The 19,190-nt window shown below is 38.6% G+C and overlaps 1 protein-coding gene across 1 annotated transcript in view; it reads right to left on the bottom strand.

The window, feature by feature from the left end:
• The window catches only part of PRSS12 (serine protease 12), a 33,370-nt gene that overhangs the window by 11,219 nt on the left and 2,961 nt on the right, over positions 1 to 19,190 (bottom strand). Inside the window, exons 2-8 of the mRNA XM_074542069.1 lie at positions 13,863 to 14,001; positions 11,788 to 11,966; positions 10,142 to 10,292; positions 7,323 to 7,501; positions 6,983 to 7,124; positions 5,849 to 6,054; positions 2,754 to 2,895 (exon numbers count right to left, since the gene is read on the bottom strand). Coding sequence (XP_074398170.1) covers positions 2,754 to 2,895; positions 5,849 to 6,054; positions 6,983 to 7,124; positions 7,323 to 7,501; positions 10,142 to 10,292; positions 11,788 to 11,966; positions 13,863 to 14,001 — 1,138 coding nt within the window. The remainder of the gene's footprint in view (positions 1 to 2,753; positions 2,896 to 5,848; positions 6,055 to 6,982; positions 7,125 to 7,322; positions 7,502 to 10,141; positions 10,293 to 11,787; positions 11,967 to 13,862; positions 14,002 to 19,190) is intronic.

Raw genomic sequence — 19,190 nt, 5'->3', positions numbered from 1 at the left:
ACATTTTACTGGGATAAGGATATGTGGAATTCCAGATAATTAAAATACAGGTTTCCATTTTAAAGGATATTTTATAATTGTATATTGTAAAGTATTGCTTCTGTGCATACAGAACTGTAACTGCAGATGTGATGAAATGCTGGAGCAGAGAAAGAGAATTTGACTATGAAACTGTATTAGGCAAGAAAGTATTTCTCTCCCTTTACAGCTCTTTTTGTACCTCTTTAATACCTGCAGTGTTGGGGAAGGTAGGTGAGAATGGCATGGAGAGTTTGCATCCCTTCTTGAGCTGGGTTTGGTCTTTTGGGGAGGAATCCTGATTTGTCAAACCATTTTCAAAGCTTCCTCACAGCAGAAATGTGACTGGCTCCAAGTGAACCAGCTCTGTTGCCACATCCATGTAACTGAAACGTGAACGTAACACAGGAGCTTCCTTCCTTTTGAAACTTTTGCACGTGGATAGCTTTGCCTGTGTGGATTTTTTTACTATGTGCTGAAGGGTAGCTGGGCAGGATTTCCAAGTATGGAACATTGGTTAGAATGCAGAAATTGTAAAAAGCCAGGAAAGAGAAGCTCATTAAACACTACGTGGGAGACATACCACAAGGTCAACTGTCCTTACATATTTTCAATTTCCATGGTTAGGAGGTATTTGCCAGATAATCCAAAGCCTTAACTGCCTTTGGAACCAGTATAGGACAATCTCTGCCTAAGGAGTTTACTATGATTTGACTTGTCAGTCCCAAATAGTGTGACTCTTGCTCTAAATGTTTTTCTTTTGTGGGGGATACTCTGATTACAGATAACCACAAAAAAAAATAAGTCCAGCTCTCTGATACCTGTGGGCAGCTCCTGTGTTCATGTTTGCTGTTACAACACAGTGACACAGTACAGGCACTCATTGTAAATTCTTACCTGCTTTTGGTTTCTCTGTCAAATAACAAAGTTTCTGCTTTAGGGCATTGTTTTAAAGTTCCTGAGGATATTGAAAACTACTTCGTTATCAATCACCAACCACAGTGTTCTTATCCTTCCCCAGAGAAGTATTTATTGCAGTCTAGTGCAGAATTCTCTCTCCAGATCTTATCAGTTACTTAGTAAAAGGGCACTACCTCCTTCTTCCTACCTTTGTATGGAAACAATCTATCTCTTACTGTGCATCAATAATCTCTCAGCTTGCTGATAATGGGAATGAAAGCTTTTCAAACCCAACCAACCAACAGCACCATAGAAAACCCAAACCAAGCCCCACTGAAAAACATCTCAGGAAACAATTGTAAAAAATCGTGGTGTTCTTGAGCAAGGAGTGCAGCTTAATAGAGGAAATCATGTCATATAATTGGGAAATCTCTGAAGCTACAAATGCTACATCTCTGTTTTTGTTACATGCAGGAATGTGCCCTTACAACTGGCTTTGTAAGGCACCCCTAACAAACACGTGTCCCTTAACTGCTGCTTTCCAAGGCAGCACTGATGACCCTCAGAGAAACAACCTTTCTGTCAGTTCAGATCTGTCCCTGGACAGAAGTGGCTTCAGATCTTTTCCTCTCAGTTCTCCCACACCAAGGGCCATGCAGAATAACAATGCTGAGTTTTTCAGATGCAGTACTATTATTATTTTTCATGATATTGTTAATGAGGAAATTAAGTGGATTAGGATAGATGGACACCTATCCTAGAATTAACAAGTTAGGTACCCTTTAAAAGTGATATATTTACTTGTCAAGTTTTGCCATTTTGAAGCCACAGTGTAGTACTGCTTTTAAACAGGCTTTTACTAAATGAATACTAGGCAGTTTTTACAAGGTATATATTGTGTGTTCAGGCATAATGTGATATTTGGTTGGACAAACTTCACATGGTTAGATACAACAAACAATATGATTTGTATTTCTTCAGCTCAAATTTCTTTCCGGATACTTTCGAGATGACATTTCACTAATTTCCTGTTGTATTTCACCACTACCCTGGGTATTTTTCAAGTCTTATTAGTACTGCTATTTATATATCTCCCCTATAGTTATCTTTTTGCTGCTCTTGGGTATCCAGAAAAAAAATGCTGATGACTGGTGTAAGCCTGATTAAGTGATTTCTTTCAAAAGTCACACATACATTGCAGTGGTTTTAATTAGAGGGTGGGTTTCTTCTGTCAGGTCTATTGCTGTATTAAATGAAGCTTATTGAAATTACTGTCATGCAGACTGGAGCCATAATCCCTTGTGTAACAGTTTCATCGGATCTTTGAGCTACATCAAATCCAGCCAGATCAGTAAAGGAAGGAAAAACTCCATTAAATTAGGAATTCAGTAGCTGGTGTGCCTGCATCTGAATCTGCAGTCATCATATCCATGCCTTGTGACAGTGGACACTGACTGGTTTTGAAACTAATATGACAACTAAAATTTTGTATTTAATTAATAGATTCAATAATTTGGAATGTTTAACTTAGAATGAGAAGTATTTAATAACTGTCAGTAATGCGCATTTTTGTTGGCAGTCAGACTGACACACTTCTGAGCACTAACATTCCCATTCCCAGTTATGCTACTTAATGAACATTCTTTTTGAAGACACAGCCTTACTACTTTTCATACAAATAGTAGGAATGCATTTTTCTAAAAGAATGCCAAACTGACAAGTTTTAAAAGACATACATTATCTTATGAGACCTGTTGTGGTATTTGGTTGCAGAAACTTAAGATTTTTAGATACAGAAAACATAACTTGACAAGCAGCCTAATGAGTTTTCTTACTTGTAGCCAAGCTGTCGGCAGACTACAGCTGCATCCTTATCAGACCATCCATCATCACAAATTGTGCCCCACTGGCCATTGATAAAAATCTCCACACGTCCTTCCTTCTTATTCTCACCATCCATCAGCCTGATGGGAGGACCTGGGAATAAATTACTGCTGTCAGCTCACAGCAACAGAGGCAAGAACTGGTACTTTTGGTTATTTTCATTATAATTTAGTACAACTGATATTTACATTCAACAAGCCTAATATCAGTGGTTAAAGTAGTCATATTCACCCTGGCTGGCAAAATGAAGCACTTTGTACAAACTACAAGACAAATACTAAATACTGCCCTACTTTACTCTTCAGCTGATTCCTTAATTCCAAGTCAATATGTGACATAGTTCAAAAATTGACCACAATTCTACACAAATGGTAGAAAACACCTGAGATACCTTTGATATGATACCCACACAAGCTGGACAGATTTTCCTTAGAGACACTTTATGGGTGAATGTAACTGTATCTCATTCCATAAATCCATTCTCAAACTGGTTGCTGCTGCTCCTCCTAACCACTGTCTCAGCAAAATAGTACAGCATTGTGTTGAACTTGAACTATTCCTCATCACTGCACATTTTTCTGCAGCACGTTATTCTACATTATTTTTCTAGTAATTTAAATTGATTGTTTAATCAGATACTTTCATAATATGAAATTTCAGTTATGTGGATTAGTCAGACTTAGTTGATCATGGTTTCTGCAGTGCTTGGCCTCTAGTTAAGTTTTCACTCATTAGGCAAAGTACATACTTAATTCTTACTCTGAAATGCCTCTGTAGCCTGCAAGCAATGCAAATACCCTTAAAAATTATGAATTCCTCAGTGGCCTCTTTGTCATGTTCAAGGGAGGATCACCTCAATCTTTTTGTATAGCATACTTGGTAATCTTTAATATGCTCATGAGAGTTGCTTTTTAGAATAATGGAAAAGACTCTTCCTCATTCTTCTAACCTGTTCCCAGTCTTTTCTAAATATGTGAGGATGAGGAATTGCTTAATTGCACTCCTAAAGCATTATTTTGAGATAGCTGCATTTGCTGTTTAATTCAGATTAATTCAGGGTATGCATAACTTCTGTATACCAAACACAAATCTGGTCAGCGCTAGTTAAATCCGGCCTAAGTCATTAAATGAATGCAGAAGTATTCAAGTAAGGAACATCCAAGTATGTTTGCTTGCAATGTAATTTAAAGTATATTGTGTTGGAGTTCACACTGTATGGACAGTTCCATGGATTAACCTCACCAACATTCTGTTTACTTACGCTGTTGTGATCTTACTGAACAAATGTCATTACTGTAGTATATCCTATCTCCTTTGTAGTGCTCCGTAATATCTGTGTTTCCTTAAGTCCTATCATCTACTAATTTCTCTTTTTTTCCCATTGAATTTATCCTTATGGGAAAAAATGCTTTTTCAAATGCTGCGAAGTAAATGCTGACAACTTTTTGTCCACTTTCCGATTAGAAATTTCCTAGGAAATGTCAGATAAACTCCTCTTTTCTTATTCAACTGATATGTTCAGGAAGAATACAACTTAGGTGAGAATTATACTTCTATTAACCAAATAGAGGCACAGAATAGTACTAATGTTTTATTGTTATTTATTTATTGTTTAAGTAATGCTTTATTGTTATCTTCTTGTGGTTTAGAAAACATATATATATATATATATATATTTATTTATGAGCACAAAATTAATATAGCATTCTGGTAGTGGGGATGTGAGAATGTGACCATATGGATATATTTAACTGAACCAGACTCCTTCAGCAGAGATATTTTATAGGAATTTGAGCAAAGTGGCACAGATGGTTTGCATCTGTAAAGACAGCAGTCGTGGATTGAATTCGTGTTAGTTTTGGTTTCAGAAAATTCTTTCTAATAAGTAGGATTTGATATATGTACTGCAACACAAGACATTTATTGGATGCTGAGAGGGCTACACAGAATAAGCCTGTAAAGAGAGAGACTCAGAAAGTACGTGTGGAAGTGCTGAATGTTGTTCTAACAAGTAGCAACTTTGTGCAGTAAAACTATGTTGTAGTTTGTGGGATAAACCTTCAGTCTGTGATTTCAAGGAAACAGGCATAAAATACCAATTTCAAATTCAACAGAAATAATCTTGGGTAAGCTAAATGGCATTGGCAGCAGTTTTCTAAAAGGCTACATACTGACAAGCTACACGCTTCCTGTAGCAAATTGTAAAAATGAGACTTTTTCAGAATTGTTCCCCTGTAGTTTCTACTGCAAATATCTCACAGCCAGCATTATTGTTTAATTATCTGCATGTGGATTTAGGAATCTTTGAAATTTACTTGTTTCTATTTTATTGTGTTTATATTTTTATCACTGTGTTATTGGTATTTTTCCATCATTTCTTATCAGTCTTTTTTTTCTCTTTATTTTCATACAAGTTTGTAGGCCTTTGACATTGGAAGTAACTCTTTTATCTGGGTGTGTGGTATCATTCTGTCCTGGTCAGCAACAAGAGCTATTCACCCAGACACAATGTAAATGATAGGCAATAGTAACACAGAAATAATTTCATGCTTCTCACCCTACCTTCTTGCTGTCTCTGAACTTCCCATCTTCTCCATATCCCTTGTTTTGGATTGTCTGAATGCAAAGCCATAGGAGGCTGTACTATTGATTTTATTCCTCAGTGCTCAGGTATGTCTAGAGCATTTGACACCAGGCATTACTTGGAGGTTGAGAAGTGCCAAGTAAAATCAGGTGTATATATCATGAGGTGCTGAATAGGTTCAGAATCCAGTGGAGACTGAGACAGCGGCATCACTGGAATGTGACTTTGTTACCTTGCAAATCTGGGCTGAGCTTTAATGTTCTGGATGCTTACATTCTAAACAAAACTTGATTACTTCCTGTGATCTTCAGGAGAAAAGTTAGGTTTTTTCCCTTCCTGTTCTTTCCTTGCACCTATCTGACAAATACTAGGATTTTGAGAATCCTTAAGCATCCTGTACTTTGGCTGGATCTGTATCCACAGCAATACTGATACTGTGACTTCAGCAAAGAGCTTCCTTACCAAGTGAGCGCTTGTGGCTGTCGTTTTCTGGGTGGCAGGTGAGTCTGACATCCTCCTGATGGTTGCAGTCGTGCTTCCCCCACTCCCGCCGGGAGCACTGCAGGAGGTTTGTCTCCTTCCCAGAGCAGATCACATCATCCAGCCAGATGGGCCCGGAGCTTCCCTCTGAGTAGTTCTCTTTTTCCATACCTGCAGTTTTTCCATACCTGCACAACACAGAGGTATGTTCTGGTCCCCAGTGATCATGATGGACCATGATGCTTAAGCATGAGGAAAGAAAGTGAGATCCCCGAGGAAATAGATTTCTCAAGTATTCTCAGTACACAGGTTCAATTAGCATTAAATTCAATGAGAGCACCATATGCTGCCTCTTCAGTAATGTTTTTTTTTTAAAGAATTACTGTTACATTAGTTCAAACTTAAGAATGTAATGCCTTTGATTAAGGCTGCTCTTCAACCAAGCATATGGCTGGCTCAGTGACTCTGAAGCTTTAAGTATGTTCTTAGTATTCTGTGTACATTTAATAGTCACACTCTGAGACAAAATCCTTTTCTGAATGTCAGCTGTCACAGCTTGAAGGCAAGATAACAGCCACCTACTGAGAGTGTATCTTTGTAGCCAGAGAGGAGTAGGAAAAGTAGAGAAGACTGAATGCATGAAACAAATGGGGTTTTTCAAAATGCTTTTCAACACCTAACTGTTCTAGGGCCGGGCTGTGGGAATTTCTGAGGTAGTGCAGAAGTACTTACACCTTGAAAATGTCTGTCATTAATGACTGTACAACAAGCAAAGATTTAGAAGAAGCAAACTTTTATAGGGAAAATAGAAATCAAAATCAGTTCTTCTCTATAGCACATGCATTGATCTCAGCCCAAAAGAGAAATGGAAGGAACTCAGTGAATAAAGGCTGCTAAGTTACGCTTGTTGAAGGTTTTTCTACCTAACCTAAGGCCTACATACCTCTGTGAAACTGAGGAAAGCAGGCTTTAATGGATTTTAACTTGGTGGTTTCTTTGAAGCACTCAGCTAATATTAAAAAGCAGACTCTTAAAATAGGGTCCATGTAGGGTTGATGTAAGTGTTTGTCATTATGCTCAAGTGACAGTCAGATATCCAATATCAAGTAATCTTACTTAAATCCCAGCTGCCAGCAAACCACCTGCGTGTTGAGCTCCGTCCAGCCGTCGTCACAGACGGTGCCCCACTGGCCGGTGTGATAGACCTCCAGGCGGCCCTCGTGGCTGCCCTTCCCGCCTGCCAGCCGCAGCGCCCCATCTGTGCCCGGAACGGGGAGAGCAGAAACAAGGATCACTGTTTCTTACACCTCATGCTTGTTCTAAAGCAAAATCACTAACACTGCCTTTACTGCATCCACTTTCGGTTTGTGCCTCTGCAAACTTTACAAGCTTTTTCCAGAGCTGTGAACTCTGCCTTTGTCCCATTTTTTCCTGTGATGATTGATGACTGGAGTACCTGTGAGAGGTGTGCAGGAAACGCCAGCATCTTCTTTGTGGCCACAGTTGTGTTCTCGCCAGGAGCTTTTTGGGCACTGTTCTATCGAGAGTTCATTTCCCGTGCACTGTACTTCATCCAGCAGCACAGGGCCAGAGCCTTCTCCAAAGTGAGCCTGGCTCCACGCCTTGGCAACACCCCTGTGGAAATGCAAGGAGCACCCAGTCAGAAGGAAGCAAGCTGAAGATTTTCCTTTCCTGTGCCTTTGACTTTTAACTTTCCTAGGAGAGATTACAGATGAACAGCTTGGGTATGAGGATTCTAATTGTAATACTCATTTAATATCTATATATAGTAAAAAATAATCTAATATCTATTCTTTCTGAAGTTCAGCAATCTCCACCTGTTGTCCTCAAAGCACATTAATCAAATACCCAGATAAATGTGATTGTTCCCTATTTAGTCCTGTGAAAACCACAGCAAAGAGATCTTAAGTGACTTGACAAGTGTCATATCACCCATCAGCAATAGAAGTAAGAACAGGAAGCAGATCAGTGACTGGCCTTGTATGGGGGTATATTCTCTGTCAGCAGAACAGGTTTTGAGCACAAAAAACTATGTTGATTGAAAACACTCCATTGTTTTAGAATTACAGAAATTATGCAGTGTTTAACCTTTTATCATCTATTAGGATTTTCCCAATTCTATTTCAAATATCATGTCTTTTATATATATGTGTCTGCCATAGTTTGATTTCTTTCCACTCAGTATTTCCCCTGTTCCTATATTCATTCTAGACTGAAATGTCTAAAGTTTGGACTGTAATGATTTACCTATCTAAAGCATTAGTTTAAATTAACTAAAAAAGCACCTTGTTTTTCAGTGTATCTGAAAAAAATGTTGGCAGAAATGTATACAAAATATTAAGTAAAAAATCCTTATTCATTAAGCAGCTGGCTGAAATCAAAGAGATAATGATGGAGTGCTCTGAATGCTTTTACAATTTATACCATATTCCCTTAAGAGTTTCTGGAGTTAGGCAGAGCCAACACATCCCATCATTATAACCAGGGGAATCTGTGTCAAGCAAAAAATTATTTAGGAAACCAAATAATAAAAGACGTTGCCATTATTCTTCACCTATTAATGGTAGATTGAAATTCTGGAGTTTTACAGGAGTGCTGCAGAAAAGTTGAAGGGATGTGGGAGGCTATTTACTAAGAAGCTTTACTTTTACAGTTTCTGGCATGTTTCCAGATGGATTAACAGTATGCAAATTTGGATTATTTTTAGTACTTCAGAACTGGTCTACTGCCACTGTTGGTAAGTTGATTTCACTTCATATTAATTAGCATGTTTGTTGTGACATCTTGCTTACTTGAGAAATTCTGTAACACTCTAGATATATTTCAAAAAGACTAAGCAGGTTTAGCACCATCTTAATACAATTAATTTGCTCAGAAAAATCAAATTAGAAGCATCACAAAACTGCAGTTTATGACAATTAAATATAAGTAATAAAAAGTTTTAGTGTCACCAGGAAGGAGGCAGGCTAAGAGCATTACACTTGTCATTAGTATACAGAAATGCAAAGCAGGGCTTAGTAACTCCCCACACCTATTAATAGCAGCCCAATTCAAAAGCCTGCAAGAAGATAAGGCTTTCCAATGGGTATTCCCAATTGAAAATGTGCAGGAATATACTAATACAACATAAAATAAGCTGGGGAAAAAAAAACTGATGTCAGAGAAGCATATTGGTTCCTATGCTGGCTCAGCAGGGAATCTACAATATTTTAACTAGTCCAAAGTTCTCATCCTTGTGAGCTGATTTGGGTGGCATGGGCAGCCCAAGGCCTCAGTTACAGAAGAAGTACACTCTGGGAATCACCCATTAATGCCACAGAACTTTGACCTTCAATACCACTTCTTTCACTTCACTGTAGTCCCAGCAGGCTTGAACAGGCAATTTCTGTTCCAGTCTCCTCTGCATTTACCTGTCTAGTTCTCCTCTGTCTCAGACATAATCCCCTTCTCCTGCATGGGATACAACCCAGCATCTTCTCTGCTCCTTGCTCCCACTTCTTTCCCTCTTCAACCCTACTGGCCTTCCATCCCAATTGTCCTCATCTCCTTCCTCTTAGTCTCCCACCTCTGCAGCATTTTTCTGCAAATACCAATACTTATCTTCCATGGGGTATCAAAATCCCCTCTGGCTGTTAAGAAAGTGAATCAAGAAAATCCTCTTCTGCTGCTGTAGCCGTGTTTTGGACCATGCTTAATTCAGACAGAATCATTGACAAGCTTAACTGTCAAAACCTCAAACAGATCTCTAGCTCAGTATATGCAAACTGAAAATCTTCAGAGATGCATGGTTTAAACAAATCTAGAGATATTCTCACCAGCATGCCAAAAAACATATCCTTCCTGACAAAGCAGAGTTCTTGTGCCAAAGCCAGGAGGCTGTCAGACTCTGCAGTAAAATGAATTGTAAGCATTCAAACAGTCAAAAATTTCTTTTCTTCACCTACAGGTTTGGATAGAAACTTTACAGGAATTGTAATGAGTTTTCAGTAGAAAGTTAGCATTTATTCTGAGACATTCTTTATCTGTCTGGCCAGACAAAACTGGCCCTCTCATATGATACTGAAAACTGGTTCCAGGGAATTGAAATTACACAGTACCTGAATCTTCTATAAATAAACTCAGTTACTGCTCCAAAGTATAGGTATGATTTTAAAGGAGCATTTTTTGGACAATTATGCTTCTCCTAGCTTCAGCTGAGAGTCTGATAACTCTTCTGCTTTGCTGCTGGAATAACAAACATGTAGAAAAACAAACCCAAGGCCAAGCTGCCGACAGACAACTTCAGCATCTGCATCATCCCACTGGTCATCACAGACTGTGCCCCACTGGCCACCATGGTAAACTTCCACTCTTCCTTCGTGGGCATTGCTGCCACCAGCCAGCCGGATCGGAGTGAGGGCAGGGCCTGGCAGCAAACACAGGGTATAGAACAGGTCACTCATGTCCTAAAATACCATTCTGATAGTAAAGAGGGAGGAAGATGGCTTAATGGTTCCTCTGACATCACTCAAGAAGCACATTTTCTTTTTTCTACTAGATGGAAAACCTGAGAGTAAAGTGAGTTCCTTTATGCTCCACTCTCACTAGCTGAAAAAGCTTACACATACAAGTAAGCATATTGATCTTGAATTACCCAAGTGTCACAGCATTCACATACACTTAGTGCTGTAAGGCCAAATACTGAATCAGTCAGGAGAGCTACTTTTCTACAAGTAAGAGCAAAACTGGGTAAAATCTGAAGTAAGAGGTAAAAATTATGTGATGGACACAGAAATTAATCCTTGGGTTTTCTCATTCCATTAGAAAATGCAGAGCTGTGAAATCTCTTTGACTGTGGAGTTTCAGTTGAATTGTGCAAGTATTGTTCCCTGCTTGCTTCCAGTCTTTTAAAATCAGTAGCTCTCTTCTGGTGTACCAAGAAACTGTCTTGAAAGCATCACTGCTAAATAAATCTAGAATAATGGAAATAGTTTAAAGCCATATAAAACCCCATAATTGCTGTGATGTGAACCAGGTTATTTTAAAGTTCCACCATATCTAACATCCAAATTATTTAAATTTGAGTAATATTTGTGTAACTTTCCAGCCAATTAATGCTACTATTTAATTCTTGGTTATTTAAAAAAAAAAAACAAAACAACAGTACTGAGGTCATTTCTCCAATTTCATATTAGTGTATCACTGATGGGGGGGGGTTTATAAATATTTTAAAGGCTATTTGCAATAGTACCTGAAAAATGTGAAAGCATTTATAATTTTCAGTTTCTTTAGGCAAAACTCTCTTGTTTTCATTCTTTAATTTGTCTCTTACCTTGAAAAGATTCTCCCCTCTACTCAAGAATTTTCTAAGACCAAAATTTTCTTCTAAAAGCCACTTAAAAACTAAGTAGGAGAAGAAAGGCAGCACAGAACTGGCTGCAGCCACATGTTTTGGTTTAGCTGAAGAGATTGGCCTTGCCACCTCCCCAGCACTGTCTGCCTAGCCCCACTCGAGGCACCACTATCTTACATCTGATAGTATGTCTGCCCATTTAGTTAGCATCTTGATTAAAATAATATCAAATACCTTAAAAACATTAATGATACTTGTTTTCCTAATAATAATATAAGTTTGACATTAAAAAAAGTGGGGAAACTGTCTTCATTTTACAGGCAGAGATTCTTACTCTTTCTCACAACCTACATCTGAAAGAAACAATTTGTTGTTGATTAGGAAGGGTAAAAAGTTGTTAGGCTAGGTGCTGCTTGAGGTATTTGGAGCAATTAATAATGCAATTATTCAATCTGTATAATCTGTTCCAAGAAATCTCAACACTTTTTCTCATTTAATTACTGTAATTATTACAACTTCTACTTAAATAAAACAAGGACTTGAGGAAAACATATGTATTTTTTTTTACCCAGGGAGGAGCTACATGTGACAGCAGCTGCCATTTTTTGAGGACATGTCCCATCTTGCCAGGTGTCTTTTTCACATAACAGTATATTTTCTTCATCACCACGACAACGCACTTCACTCCAGAAAACAGGAATAAGGCCTAATCCAGAAAAGGGTATGTGTTTTGCTGTACCTTTTTCCCTGTAAAAATAATCAGGATATCAGAGTGGGAGGGCGGAAGTGGGAATATTTTCTCATATATAAATCTTGGAGTAGAAAAGAAAGGGCTTTCTTCAGTAGTGTAAATTCATCACATTTTCATACAGTTGACCATTGTCTTCTGCACAAAGAAAAGTAACAGATGTGACCCAGTTCTCACCATTTTGCTGTGGGATATTTTAGTACAATGACTGTGTTGCTGCAGAGCCAGCTACATCCCTGCTCTCCCAGTTCCTAACTACAAAAGCTACACAGACTCCACAGTCCATAGGTGAATCTATAGTACCAGCCCACTATAGTTACACTTCCAGGAGGGGTAATGCCACCAGGTCTTTGTCCCTTATTCTGTCCTTTCCTCCATGCAGACATACCATGCTCTGCCCATAACTGCCTTGTATTGTGGCTGTGATGATGGGGCAGTGCCACCACCTCACAGTCCATCACAGGCCCCCATCCATTTTTCTCAATTCAGCCATTCCCATCCACCCAGAACATTTTATAAACAGCTCTCTTTCCTTCTCATGCTGGATCTACAGCAACACTTATAGAGCCATCTTCTCTTCCTTGCAAAGCACAATGAAGTTAAAACAAAGCCCAAATATGGTGGTATCAAAGGAACAGATAGATGTAGCACCTGAAAAGCACCAGTAATGCCTCGTGATGTACCTGGTGGTACAGAGATCCACATTTCTGTGAAACATTCAAGACAGCTCCAAGTTTTAGCTACTGTTTGCTTGGGGCTTTTTTGGCCTGGGTTCAGCTTTGAGCCATTTCTGTTGAAAAGACAAAACCATTCACCCATATTGCTGAACTACTTTTGCTAACAGCAGCCTCGTTCAGCTGAAATGTTCAGGGTATAGAGAGCAGATAGGACTCACATGAAAATGAGGGAAGGAGCCACTGCACGTAGACAGCTGAAGTCATAAGCAAAATCACAGCCTCCAGATGGCTGAACTTTTATCTCATCTAATCCTTAGATTTTTATAAGTTGGCATGGTGTGTCCAGATTAGTATTGAACATTATAAACCAGCTTAGATTTAGTTCTGGCTAGCAGTCTTAAAAAGTGGATTAATCATTAGGAATGTCACAGTGCAAGTCTGCTTTAAAAGCCCCTTACTGCTTGTAGCAAGCAAAACCAGTGCTTTGGTATGTGAGTGAAAGAAATGTTAGAAAGGCAATAAAGGCAGACACATTATGCTGAAGAGTGCTGTTGATTAACTGCATTCTGGCAGCAGTGGGAAGTAATGGTCAGCAAGGGCAGTGCAGGGATTTTCAGCCTGTCCAGTATGGCTGCAGCTCTAAAGTGTTGCCATTTGCCAAAAACGTAGGATGAGTTCCAGGTGTCGTTTGGCATACTACAATGGGTGATTACTAGGATAACCCATTGCCCCTGAGAATTAGGAATTTTCCTGTGATTAGGAGCCCATGTAGAGTCTAATCCTGGCTCCATTTACATTGTTATAGATTCAATAACCTAACTGGAGCTGTTAATTTACACTTAGATGTGTGAGATCAGGATCAGACCACGTAATTCTGTCCATGTGGACATCTCCCAGATGTCCAATAGAGCAGTTTGTTGAAGCTTGCTGCCCTGTTCACACATTTCACTTTGAAAGCAAAGCATTTGCCACAGTCTGCTCCTGTCCAGATCCTATCTTCAGCTTTCTGAGGAAATACTGATTTCCTCTTTGAAGTGTAATGCTGCTGAAGCCAGCAAAGTATTCTGGGAAGAACAACTTCAGCATTCAAATACATTCAAACAGAAAAAAAGCAATCATCAAACACAAAAAGCCCCCAGGATTTAAAAAGCAGATTGTCCTTTATACTGAAACATCATGAAAATGAGTTGACTGGTTTTTACTTGAACTGAAACTTACCCAAGTGCAAGCTGTCGACATACAACTGTCGCGTCATTATTGTCCCAATGGCTCCCACAGACTGTTCCCCAGATTCCATTCAAATAAACCTCCACTGTACCTTCAAACTCATTCTTGCCTCCCCGGAGTCTCACTGACCCTGGTTACCAAAAATTAAAAATAAAACAATTACATCTCCAAGAGACTCTATTGCTTGGTTAATGCATCCCACACAAGACTCTGAACTTCATTTTCCCTGAGTTCTTGTTTCATGGATACTGAGATGTTTCCAAGAAACATTCTGGCACACCTAACATTCTCATATAGTGATACACAAATTAAGAGAACCCTTTTTGTACATGAGGAAAGCATTATTCTCCCCATACTGAAACTGCATCGTCTTTCTGATCCTTCTGATGCTATAACTTAAAGATCTAACAAAGTACTTATATAATTATTGAAATGTGATTTCCTCTACCCAAATTGAGCAAAACATATATGTGTGTGTGTGTGTGTGTATATATATATATATATATATATATATATATATACACAGTGTGTGCATATGTATATTTCTATTTGTATAAAGTATGCTGTACTTTTATCTTTCACAAAATTCCATTGACCTTAAGAGAATCAGAAAATAACCACATGGACTGCATAGCTTTGCTCTGCCCCAAGTTACATTCTGCATATCATAGATGACAGCTGTTCATTTTAGCCAAAGAATGCATTTGTTCATACTTTTCTCAGACAGAAAAACACTGCATGTAGTTCTGTTAATTCATGAGAGGTCTTTACCAAACTCTCAGACAAAGCAAGCTAAAAACCATAAGGAATTGTCTGAAAGCAGTGGGAGGGAAAAAAGTTTTTCTTGAGAGCTACAGAGCACAGAAATCCAGGAAAATTAGCAGATTTTGCATTTTTGTATTACAGTAGTTTTACTTGAGATGTCAGATGTATCTACTATTGAAGGTAGCCAAGTGGCCCTGGCAAAGGTGGGAAAAGCTGGTTGTAGGGATAGCTACAGAGAAACAGAGAAAATCATGACAGAGCAGTAATTCAACAAGAAATATTTCTGTTAAATTATCAAAAACAGCCCAGCTATATTCAGATAATTCATATTGTCTGAAATTCCAGTTAATCCATCTGCTTCTGTTCTGTGATCTACTTAGAAGCTACACCATCATCCAGTCTGCAGGTGTTTAGCAGTGGGATGGAGATAGTCAGTGTTTGTGCCTCTCATTTCATTGTGTCTGTGTTCATCTTTGTGTAAATAATAATAATAGGTAGATCCACTTTTTCTTCTCAGCCTCTCTCCTGGGTTTAGTTCAGTGTATTTTATAAAACCACAAAGCCAAACAACTGCCAAATAACTGAAGGAATTAATTAACCTCATGTTTGGCTTGGCATGTTCCTTTTTGCCTCCTATTTACTTTCTCAGCAGTAACTTACTGTGCAGTAAACTACAAACAACATTTATCTGACTCATGTTACAGAGTGAGCTATCATTTTGAGAGAGGATTATTTGAGTCAAATATAACTATACTGTAGACATGTTGCACATCATTTATCTGTCTTTAATTTTTTTATCTTTGTATTTTTTCTGTATGTCACAGACAGACAGAGTTTGGAATTCTGTTTATTTCTGCTCTTCACCAGACTTTTGTATAGACTATTATTTTCACTTGAAATATCAACTGCACTCATAGCAAAGTGATTCCTGACATACCAGAAAGCGAGTTTGAAGATGTCATCTCCAAAAATAAGTATATTTTAGTGCATGATTGCTTACAGTGCTGCATGACACCTACTGAAATCAATACAGTGCTTCCTGAGTACACATTACACAATGTTTCTATTCAAATATTTGAATGAGGGAGTACTTGAAGAGTAAAATTTTCTTCTAAAGTCTCCATGGCAGAATTTGGCTCACTCCTCTTTCTGTATTTACAGATTTCCCAATGACAGTGGTGGAAGAACTTAGTCACATAAACACAGCAAAACACACAAGAGGATTGCTAAAGGTAATTTTGTAACCAATTTTAAATATTCTTGATTTTCACCTGATAAACTAATATAGAAAGAAATAAAAAGAAAGCCTGTTTTTACATGTAGGTAATATTAAACCTGTCTTTTAATAGAGGCAACCAAATATAATGTACATGTACTTTGAAGTATGTATCAACCTCTGTCATATGACCAAGTCATAATTATATAGCAAACATATCAAAGGTACTAATGAGAAAATTATTTCTCTGTTGTTTACTCAAAATGTTGTGGTGTTCAGACACCTGGTAGTTATATTACCAGATCAAGAGATACATTAGTTACAGTAGTGATACCTCATAAAACAGAACCTCAACATCAAGACTTTCATTACAGTAGCTTTGTTTTTCTTTCCAGTATGTAAAACTCTTTCTTCATGATGAAACACAGCTCTGTGTTTCCTGTGTCAGTTGATCCTAGGGAATTGCAGGATAACAGCATCATCTGCCATGGTGTGTGTTTATGCTGCACTACCAGCTATCTCTTTTTGTGCTAATATTTTAATTGCAAGATAGTCAGTGTTTGCAGTGTAAAATTGCCAGGAAACACTTTTTCACTTCATAGGAAGCAAGAAATTGAAAGGATACAGGTTAATTATTATTTTCACTGGTTAAGTCTACTGCTGTTCCAATGTAACACCTCAAGCACCCAAACACTTTGTGCTGCCCCTGGAGCACAACTCTGCAGAGGAGTGTCTGCATTCCCTCTTACAAAACATGTCTGCCTTAAGTGTATGCACTGGAGGCTCTAGGTTTCTGGAGTCAGAGGTACAGTAGCACCTCAGATTTTTAAGCATAATTTTTCAGCTCTTTTAGTTGCTGAACAAAACTATAAACCATTGGGAGTAGAACTAATGCAGTAGTATCTACTCTTTCTGCACTCCACCAGTTCAATATAGTGTCAGACCTCTGCTTAAAGTGCTTATCAAACCTACCCTGCCTCAACACAAAGCTGAACAACAGGAACAGCAGCACCAGGATCCTGCCCATGGCTCTGCCCTCCTCAGCTCTGGTTAGGAAGAGGGAGGATGAGGAGAGGTGACCCCACAGTAGTTAGAAACAAGGGCACAGGACATAAAGCAGGCCTGTGAGACAGCTCTAGACATATACTGTGCTCTTAGGACAGACTTCATTCAGCCCTTTATCAAAAAATACAATCTGCTGTCTTGACAGAAATGCCTTCATTTATAAAAATGAGTATAAATACTCAGAAAGTATGTATGGATTTACAGTAATTTTGTTTTAGCTAAGGTTACTGACGGTCAATTCCTGTTGTTTACATACAGTCTAGTAATTTTAGTTGTCCTGGTATCTGCCCAAGTCAGACTCTTTCCTATCTGCTATCACTTGAAAGGAGATTAAGTTATACTTGCAAATGAAAGGAAGTAAGGGTATCCAGTGGGTGCTGCTGAGACTTGCTCCAGAACACCTGCCATATAGGCTGAAGATGAGACACTCAGGGAGAGGAAAACCACCCAGCCAACTTTTAATTAACTCAGAAAAGCAGAAGAGCTTCAAAGGAACTGCACTGTTGTGCTTGGCCTCTTTTCCTATACATTCTCATGTGCAGAGTTGCTGGGTGACTTCAAACTCTGTTTTATTTTTTATGTTTCACTGGGAATGAGCATTGTTACTGTGTGGTTGAATTGCAAATAGGATGGGAATCACTTCCACTTCTGCTGGATGTGTTAGTGCTGCAGCAGTAGTGTTTATGATGTTGGCTAAAGGTGTGCCATAGTTTCTTGGTATACACTGTCCAAAGGTTTGCAATTTGGCTGTAAATGTAGGCTGGGAAAATAGGAATCAGAAGTAAAAATTGCTTATGCATTTCACCCTGGTGCAGCATGCTCTGAAATGGCAGATTTAAACCAAAGCAAAAGTAGTAATTTCAATTTTGGAAATCTGTAAAAACAACAAATATTTTTATTTCTGCACTAATATTCAAGGTGTTCCAATGTGGAACAGTGCTTCAGAAAGGCCCTGCACTGACAATTCATCTCAGTTGTCTTGGAGTCAATTAGGTCAGTCCAAATTGACATCAAGTGTGAGGGTTTCCCACTGATACATGCTCTGTATCCCATGGGATCACACTGTTACTTGCAGTATTTAAAGTACATGGGGAGGATCCATAATACATATAAAAGGGTCTATCCCAGTTTCAGAATAAAACTAATTCATTGGTTGGTATGAGGTACTTGTAAAAAACTTCATGTAGCACAGGTAAAACCTAACATTGGTTCAAATCAATGGAAACTTCCCTTCCAGGATCAGGCCTGACTAAACTCAAATAAATTAATCCTGTTACCTTCAGCAAAATTATGCATGGTGCTCACTGTGATCAATGAATGCTATTGTCTATCACTTTCCTGAGCACTGCTCCTAGACTAAAATTACAGTTATTTTCTCCAGGCATTTTAACCTTGAAAAAGGGTGCCTCCAGCAGAACTACTTTTAAGAACTGTTTTGAGGATCAGTAGCAGTATTGCATACTCAAGGATTCTTATATTAGAACTTTCATAAATATTGTATACACTGAGTGTGTAATGTGCTGCGTTGGTTCCTCTGCAGCACTGAGATCCATCATGTCAGCAATCAGTGGTTTAAAGCTCTGAGAATCTAAACTGGAACTGAGCAATGTAACAGGCTCTGAAGGACTGCAGTTGTCTTATGTGGGCAGAGCTGGAGAAAATGAGGGGTCTCACTCTGTGCAGCTTAGGTAAGAATGGTTCCAGAGGAGCTGCTTCTTAGAACAAAAATATGGGCATTCATGTTCCACTTCTAATCATAAGCTATTGGAAAAAACCAAAGTCCCAGAAGTCATTCCATCAACTGCTTGGACTATACTATAACAGGTAGGGAGAATAATCTAGTGTTTAGATTATGAGTCTGAGGCTTGAGTCTTCTCTCACAAAAGTTTAGTGAACCTTTATGTGATTGACATTAGTGGAATCACCTTTTGGTAAAAGCAATTTTAATGGAAAGGGTCTAAAGTCAGGCCTTCCTGGAGATGTGTACTTTATTTCCAGTTCTGCCACTGACCTCTGACAAAGGCACTTAGCCTGTTTTGTATTGGTCCCTCTTCGTAATAGAAAAGCAAATAATTAACCTACTTGATTCAAAGTGCTTTAAATGAGATGTGGAACAACATAGCATGAACAACATATGCACAAAGCTGTAACCATGTGCCACACAAACACTGTGTGGCAGCACCTGCTCCCAGGTACTGAGCTAGGCCTCGTTCTTGGAACCTGAGTACACCACAGGTAAGTTGTTATTAGTAGCAACTAAAATACTAAATTGT

This window comes from Zonotrichia albicollis, chromosome 5 (assembly GCF_047830755.1).
Source record: "Zonotrichia albicollis isolate bZonAlb1 chromosome 5, bZonAlb1.hap1, whole genome shotgun sequence".
Taxonomy (NCBI): Eukaryota; Metazoa; Chordata; class Aves; order Passeriformes; family Passerellidae; genus Zonotrichia; species Zonotrichia albicollis.
The sequence above is the reverse complement of the archived record's forward strand: the minus strand, read 5'-3'. Positions and strand labels throughout refer to the sequence as shown.